Source organism: Pelophylax lessonae, assembly GCF_965119305.1.
Source record: "Pelophylax lessonae genome assembly, chromosome: 4".
Classification (NCBI taxonomy): domain Eukaryota; kingdom Metazoa; phylum Chordata; class Amphibia; order Anura; family Ranidae; genus Pelophylax; species Pelophylax lessonae.
Genome location: NC_138771.1, coordinates 454,258,480 through 454,267,350, shown reverse-complemented (window position 1 = coordinate 454,267,350; position 8,871 = coordinate 454,258,480). Strand labels below are relative to the sequence as shown.

At 40.1% G+C, this 8,871-nt stretch overlaps 1 protein-coding gene across 1 annotated transcript in view; it reads right to left on the bottom strand.

Annotated features, from left to right (window-relative positions):
• Positions 1-6,146: 6,146 nt before the first annotated feature.
• SYNPO (synaptopodin) overlaps positions 6,147-8,871 on the bottom strand; it is a 179,846-nt gene continuing 177,121 nt past the window's right edge. The window contains exon 4 of the mRNA XM_082254538.1: positions 6,147-7,526. Within this exon, the coding sequence (XP_082110664.1) occupies positions 6,993-7,526 (534 nt within the window). The 3' untranslated portion in view covers positions 6,147-6,992. The remainder of the gene's footprint in view (positions 7,527-8,871) is intronic.

Genomic DNA, 8,871 nt, shown 5'->3' with positions numbered 1-8,871 from the left:
AGCTGTTTACTCAGACGAACGCACGCAGACCAAATATCTGTGACACAAGTGCTTAGAATTCTTGGCCCACCCTTTAAAGGTTACCTCGCTAAAAAAAGAATATAGAAATTTCATCACTGCTAAACATCAGCACCTGTAACTGTCCAACAGCTAGGGACCTATCAGAGCACAGCTAGGCCAGTGCGCACATGCTGGGGAAATGGAGTGTCTGGCAGCCGATAGACACAGTAAAACCCTTTCCTGTCTGTTACATTTACTGTGCACACACTTCCCCTCTGTTTCATCCAATCTATGCTGAGACGACAGATTATAATAACATTATTTAATATTATGACAACCATCACTGTATCATCCGATCTGGCTGTATTGTAATTTTTTTGACCTGACCGCCAATTCTGGGACTGCTGACTATGTACTTCTGTTGACTACTGCACTCCTAAAGGGATACTGTCGCCTCGCCCATGCAGGGCCAACTCCCTGAACACTTTCTCCTCTGCATCCAGCTGCACTACCCAGTGCTTCCTGGCAATTGGGAGGATGTACTTGCACCCATGTTACAGTGCTCAGGCCCCTGCAAGGCCACCCCTCTGTGAACCACTTCCTTCTCTGCATCGATCTACACTACCCAGTGCTTCTTGGTATTGGGAGCATGTACCTGCTCCCCTGTGACAGTCCTCAGGCCCAAGCAAGACCACCCCTCTGCAAACCACTTCTTTCTCTGCATCCATCTACATCACCCATTGCTTCCTGGTAAGGGGAGCATGTACCTGCTCCCCTGTAACAAGGCTCGGGCCCATTCAAGGCTCCCCCTCTGTGAACCATTTCCTTCTCTGCATCTCTCTATACTACCCAGTGCTTCCTGGTATTAGGAGCATGTACTTGCTCCCCTGTGACAGTGCGCAGGCCCTTGCAAGGCCCCCCTCTATGAACCACTTCCTTCTCTTCATCCATCTACACTACCCAATGCTTTGTGGTATGGGGAGCATGTACCTGCTCTCCTATGACAGTGCTCAATCCCATGCAAGGCCCCCCTCTATGAACCACTTCCTTCTCTTCATCCATTTACACTACCCAGTGCTCCCTGGTATAGAGAGCATGTACCTGCACCCCTGTGACAGTGCTCAGTCCCATGCAAGGCCCCCTCTATGAACCACTTCCTTCTCTGTATCCATCTACACTACCCAATGCTTTGTGGTATGGGGAGCATGTACCTGCTCTCCTATGACAGTGCTCAATCTCATGCAAGGCCCCCCTATATGAACCACTTCCCTCTCTGCATCCATTTACACTATCTAGTGCTTTCTGGTATGGGGAGCATGTACCTGCCCCCCTGTGACAGTGCTCGGGACCATTTAAGGCTCCCCCTCTGTGAACCACTTTCTTCTCTGCACTACCCTACCCATTGCTTCCTGGTATAGGGAACATGTACCTGCTCCCCTGTCACAGTGTTCAGGCTCATGCAAGGCCACCCCTCTGTGAACCACTTCCTTCTCTGCATCCATCTACACTACCCAGTGCTTCTTGGTATTGGGAGCATGTACATTCTCCCCTGTGACAGGCCTCAGGCCCATGCAAAGCCACCCCTCTGCAAACTGCTTCCTTCTTTGCATCTATCCACATCACCTATTGCTGTATTGCTTCCTGGTATGGGGAGCATGTACCTGCTCCCCTTTGACAGTGCTCAGACCCATTCAAGGCTCCCCCTCTGTGAACCACTTCCTTCTCTGCACTACCCTACCCTACCCAGTGCTTCCTGGTATTGGGAGCATGTACTTGCTCCCCTGTGACAGTGCTCAGGCCCTTTCAAGGTCACTCCTTTGCAAATCACTTCCTTTTTTGCATCCATCTACACTACAAAATGCTTCCTGGTATGGAGAGCATGTACCTGCTCCCCTGTGACAGTGCTCAGGCCTAACAGCCTATTGTTAGGTCAGAGCACTGTCAGATGGCCAACAGAGTTACATCACTGCTGATTTCAGCACCGACTGCAATGGAAGGAATGGCAAGTAAACCTTGTAAGGTAAGTATATAGAGGGCATCAGGGTCGGGAAGCGGGGGAATAGAACGTTTGCAGAGACACTGTTACTTTAGCCTACATGAGCTTGTCAAGTTATGTAAATTTGATATAAATATTCTGTGTGCCTTGCTGCTGTGCTCAGAAAGATTCTATGCAGATACTGACCATATCCCGATGGTTAGTATTTGTACTTTGCTAGGCCTTCTAAAATAGAACTGGATTAGGTGCAGAAAGGTTAGACCCTTTGTCAGGATTTTATTGCTGTCTGTCTCCTTTCTGTGAAAAATCTCCTTCCTTATTTTTTTAGAGTTGTCACTGAAAAAAAAAGTTAGGGGAAATCCAAAGATGATGTCATAAGAGCAAGAGTTTGGGGAAAACCCTCCAGACATGGTGCCCCTGGGCCACTGCATCACCAAAAGTTGGATGCAAATAAATGGATATATAAACACACACATGCATCGTTTAAATATACCTATGCTCAGAGAAATACATAGGTGGCCACTGCTGACTTTTCTTTTTGAAAGTACTATTTACATGGCTGTCATGTTTATCCTAGGGCTTCAATACAGCCACTGCCCTGGGATAAGTGTGCAGATACTGTAAGAATTTTTGTTTTCACTTTAACTTTACTTGTTTATTCCAGTTCAAAGTATTGAAGCCACTTTATCAGCATGACAGCATGCATAGTGAGTGTGAGGTCAGTATGGGGGAGATTTACTAAAACTGGTGCACTCAGAATCTGGTGCAGCTAAGCATGGTATTCAATAAGCTTCTCAGGCCCCTTTCACACGGGCTTTCTGATCAGGTCCACCTGTCAGTTTTTCAAGTTGACCTGATCAGATGCTCCATGTACCTCTATGGAGCAGCGGATGTCAGCGGAGACATGTCTGCTGATATCCAATCTGATCCTTTCCATGAAATCTGTACAGATGGAAACCCTATTTTCCATCCGTCTGGAGGATCAGATAGGATCGAATGAAAATGGACAGGCGGTTCGTTTTTATCAGATCTCCCATAGAGGTGAGCTGGGCTCTGACAGCTCCGTATCTAAAAAGTAGATCCCCGCTGAGAAAAAACAAAGTCCGCGGGGCGCACCGCCCGTGTGAAAGGACCCTAACTTTAGCTTGTTCAGTTAAGCTCGGACGATAAAACCTGGAAGCTGATTTGTTTCTATTGACAGCTTCACCAGATTTTGCACTCTCCAGTTTTAGTATATCAATCCCTATACGTCTTTCTGTACCTGTGTCAGCTCTGTTCAAAACTATATTTTGTCATGCATCTGTGCACATTACCCTAAGGAGGAATACTGCAATATACAATGTGCCTGCATTATTATAAGAAATCCACCCAGCAATGCGAAGTGATTTAACATCTGTGCGTAACAGTGTGCTGATAGGTAGGTTTATTGGTTTACATTGCATATGAACATTGGTGTGCCATGCAGAATTATTGGGAACACATATGTATTGCTCGAATGCATATACATAGGTGTGATGGGAGCCTTAAACTTTTGTATATGTGCAATAGAATAAAGTAACTTGTTTGCAAGAGCAGGGCAACCATGGTAGGTAGAGGTAGAAGCTTATGCAAAAATAATATACCAAAATTTATTCTAAATAAGCCAGGGTAATAAAAAATAATGCACGGAATAACCTTTTTTCATTTGTTTACTGTATTGTATTGATTCTAAAAAAAAAAAAAACTAACACCATCATTTAAATCTTCCTCACTCATTCTGGCTTTGATCTTGCGATAGAATGACATTAAATTTCACTTTACGTCAGTCAAAATCAGCTGTAAACCTTTATTAACAAGCACATTCCTTATGATACAGCATGGAGCAGTACATCAAACTGCTTCTCAGTGCATTAACACAATCCTTTTACACAATCAAAGTTATCTTTTTACACTTGCCTATCATATCAATTTAACATACATCATTAGCCTTCAGTCATCAGCCTGCATAAAATAAAACAAGGTTACAAAGCTACAAACTAAAGTGCATGTTTTCTTATATTTATTTAATGTTATTAGTAATATTCACAAGAATATAATCCTGTAAATGGCTGTAATAATGACATTTAAATTTGTAAGATTTGTGAGACCAAAATTACTAAAAACATTATGTACTGGTTTGTGTATAATAATGACAGATGATGCGCAGTTAGGTAAAAACAACATGAGAAGGGTTCTCCTGCAAGAGATTTAGTGTAGGATCGCCAAGACTCAAGACTTCTTGTATTGTGTTCTTCTATGTTCATTTTAGTGTTGTAGAATATACAAGTGTCTATTACACATGGCTTAACATTAACCTGGAGCCAGTCTATTGATATTTAAGTATTTACATATTGTTGAGAAGCAGAAAATAACCTCTAATACAAGACCTTGCTAACCTCCGTAGCAGCGCACAGTGTGGAACAATTCATCCTTATGATTCACAGCCTAAGAACTTAAATCATTCAAGTCATTATTTCAACAGTTCAGCTCACTCTGCTCCTTCAACCTCAGTGCCTGCAGCTATAAGGGTAAGGGCTTTGTTAAGCTTATATACTGCTTGTTAGAATAGGTAAATACTTAAATATCCATAGCTTGACCAAAGGCTTCCTTTAAAGCAGGGGTGTCCAAGCTATGGCCATCCAGCTGTTCAGGAGCTGCAATTCCCATGAGGCAACACTGTAAATCTCTGACATTCATAGACATAACTAGGCATGATGGGAATTGTAGTTCCTCCTGAACAGCTGGAGGGCCATAGTTTGGGCACTACTGCTTCAAAGGAAACCTGTGCAAAGGACATACATAGGTCCCAGACTTCTTTTAAAAATGATGACAAGCATTTTAGGAAGCGGGTTGGCAATGGCAGCATATTTCTTTCACTACAGGTTTCCTTGGCTTGGCATATATATATATATATATACTGTATATATATATATATATATCGATATATATCGATATATCTATATATCTATATATATATATATACTATATATATATATATATATATATATATACTATATATATATATATATATATATATATACTATATATATATATATATATACTATATATATATATATATATATATATATATATATATATATATAATTTTTTTTTTCTTTTTAGATTGGAGTTCATCGATTGGAGTCTGCTGCTGCTTCTTCTTCTACTGTCCAGTGATATCTTGGAGATAGGCAGGAGACCTGAATGTATCAGAAATATGAAATACAGGCAGCAGCATCTGCTTCTGAACACCTGCAACTCACTGCTTTACTGCTTATCTGCAGTGTATTACTTTTCAGAAGGGCAGTAAACTTGCTTCCAGTGTGAACGAGGCATAACTGGAGCAAGCACCTTTACCGGTCCCGACCTTCATTCAACTAGGCTAGGGACCACATTTGAACTGTTTTGTGTCTTTCTTGAGCTCTCTGCAAAAAAATAAAAAATATTTGTGCAACTGGATTTCACATATTAAGCACCCAATTTACTGATATATTTGTGAATATTACAAGATGCCTTTCATTACTGGATAAATCAGTCAGTTGTGTATAGCAGTCATTATAGCAACCTGTTTCCCTCTGGCTCTTTTTAAATCCTTCACAAGCTAGCCATGTTGTTATTGGCTACAGACAAGTGGGCCCTTTATTTAAAACACGATTAAATATCATAAAGTACCTTCAGTTTTCTAAAACTGTCTATCTTTCTTTGGCATGTTGCTTCCTTTTCTTAGCTGAAGAAATTGTATTTTATTTCATTCGTAGTGTCCCCAGGTCTTGTGTGCACCTTCCCCGCAGTGGACAGTTAAAAGCAATTATAGTGCATTGATAAATGTGCAGTGACAAAAGCCTATGCATAGAATACTGAGAGGTTTTTATCAGTGCAAAGGCAGATGTGGAAAGGCCTCCACAGTTAAGCTCATTACATCCACCCTCTAGATTGTCTTGATATCTAATTACGGATAATGCTGGCCACCAACAAACAGATTTTTTTTCTGAGAAGAAAACTGATTGGATATCCTGGATGGTCAGTAAGCGCCACTGATCATCACTTATTCCTCCCAGTTAAAATAATTGTTTGTACTCATGGATTTCCAGTCATTTTGTAGTCTTTCCAAATATTTTGTTGTCAGTCGCCAAAACAGAGGAACCAATTCACCAGTATATTGTGTATGACAACAATTAGTTTCCTTAGGCTCTCCAATGTTAAAGCTTTTCCGGCATGTTGAAGGATTAGTTTAAGATCTTCATTAGTTGGAATGATCCGCACTTAGCCCTTTGCATTTGAAGATTGTTATCAGCAGAGGTTAAATCTTTGCTAGGTAGTCCGAAGTAATTGTCTCGTATATGCCTAACAAAAGTTCTCCACATTACAAAAGTAAATTCTTGCAAAACCTGTCCATCATATTTTGTAGCTAAGTGAAGCCGTCTGCTGATTAATTGTCCACAAAACTATACATATATGACAATAAAGGTCCACAGTCAGTTGTTTAAAAAATAATCTTCAAAATTACAAATGTTCCTTATTTTTCCAGTAATAATTTTTTATCTCAAAACTCATATTGTTGCCTCCAAAATGTGATTAATAATACAGTTCTTCCATTTAGTTTTATAACGTGTGTCTTAAAAAATAAATTGCTGGAATTAAAATGATAATAAAAAATGGAGGCTAATTAGACTTTATACAATTTACAGTGTTCATGAGAAACTACTTTGAAATATATTGCTCAGCTGTTACGGGAATTATTCATTGTTTATTTAGGTTTAATGTCAGTGATTGCTTAGACTTCCGTTGAGTTTTACCCTGTGAAGTCAGAACTGAGCCACTTGAATTTAGATTCATTTTTTAGGATTCAAATTTTTAATTCCCAAATGTTTGTAGTTTTAATCTAAAAGCCTAATTTGGCAGTATAGTAAATGGAAAGCTGTTTGTGCTCCAGAAGCTTGATTTGGTATCTAATGGAACTTGAGTTGGACAGAATCATTTATGGGGTGTAAGCAAAGGGTGAGCTAGAGGGTAGACTATCTCGCTTCCCCCGCATGCTACCATACCACCCCTTTGGTGAAAATGGTAAGCTCCGAAATCCTGGAGATTTTGCTCCAGAATCCTCTGATTCCATTGAGATATCTGAACCAGTTGGTGACCGTCTGGCTCTAGGTGTAGCAGGCAGAGAGGATCCATTGCCAACTGGTAGACTCCAGGGTGATGTAATATGAACAGGAGACTGCGGACTAGTAACCCCCCATGGTGAGGCATTCTTGCGCTTTGCTGCATTGATTATATTTCTGGCAAGAAGAGATTTCATCTGATTTCCCACTCTAAGGTCATTCTCCATTCGTACAGGTGATGGGGATGGTGAACGGTCGCTCCAAGCAGGTGACATGGACCGGGGTGGAGGACTCTGTATAATTGAACTCTCATCATAGCTCGGCAGGGAAGATGTACCCCATCCATCCAATGATCCTTGATGCTGAAGAACTCTGTTGCTCGTGGTCCCTGGTACAAATTCTCTAAATTTCTGTGGGAAAAAAATGAATTCATTTAAATTAAACAGTACAACATGGATATCAATTTACAAAAAAAGCTGTCCATATGGTAGCTTATGACCTAAATCCAGGTGGAACACTAGAGGCTGTTAGCAATTTTACCCAGGCCACACAGCTATAATCCACCCTTACTGGGACCCCCATTACTCAACATCAATCAACGTTTGGTTGGGTTTTCATATAGAGGTATCAAGTGACAATCCTGCTGAAGCCTGAATGCTCATAAGTTGTTTTAAGTCATATACACTGCAAAGTGAAATGCAATTTAAGTATTGTAATATACTGTATATGGTGGATAATATTAATAATACCTCATTATGGTTTTCCTGGCATTTGTGTGCAATTTTTATTGTGTCTCAACTCATGATGATGTACTAGGGTCAATATATAGGGATCTCTTACCTCAATCAACCTTAATCTCATAAGCATAATTTAAAAAAAATCAAATAAGCGGCCAGTTTACACCATCTTGATGGATGGAGTGCTATTCCAAATGCACATCTTCTGAGTGCAGCTGCCCTACAGTGCACCACAGCACACTATAACACACAATATCTGTTTTGATGTGCTGCAGCATTGATGTGCATTGTATTGTGGCGAGTGCGTTACCGCAGCACATGGTGGTGTGCTTTGCACTGTCACTGGTCTGAAAAAGAATCCTCTTAATTTGGTGAAGCCTTATAAAATATAGTTTCATACTTTTTGCAGTAAACTTTAAGAAGAAATGTCCTTGAAAGAAAATAAACTGCAATTTATTACAAAAAAAATAGGACCCAAAGTCCCAAAAGTTTTTATTCCCTGTTGGATAGAGTGATAAGATGTTGGCAACTCTTTCAAATTTTTATTGCTGTCTGTGTCTGTCAGTGTCTGTCAGTGTGTGTGTGTATATACAGTATATATATATATATATATATATATACAGTATATATATATATATATTTTTTTTATTTTTCCAAATATTTAGTTACTGTAAAGCATTAAAATCTTTCCTTTGCACAACATTTTTCCATGTGTACCAAGTTGATCACCGGTCAATTTTCCTAATCTATATTATAAAAAAGCTTCACGGGCAGAGATATTTATTACCTTTATAAGTTGACGATTGCAATTCAACTTTAGCCTCAGAGGGAAACCAATTTGTGTCTTATATCCCCCTCTCCCCCCCAATGGACAATGTTGCTGATTCTGTAATCCTGTGCTTGTGACCAAAACTGCGTCTCCTGGCAATATTAGGAATTGCTCCCTACACCCTGTTTTCAATTGTGTTGTTGGTCTGGGGAGTGTTATGTAATGAAACTATTATTGTATCTATTATTT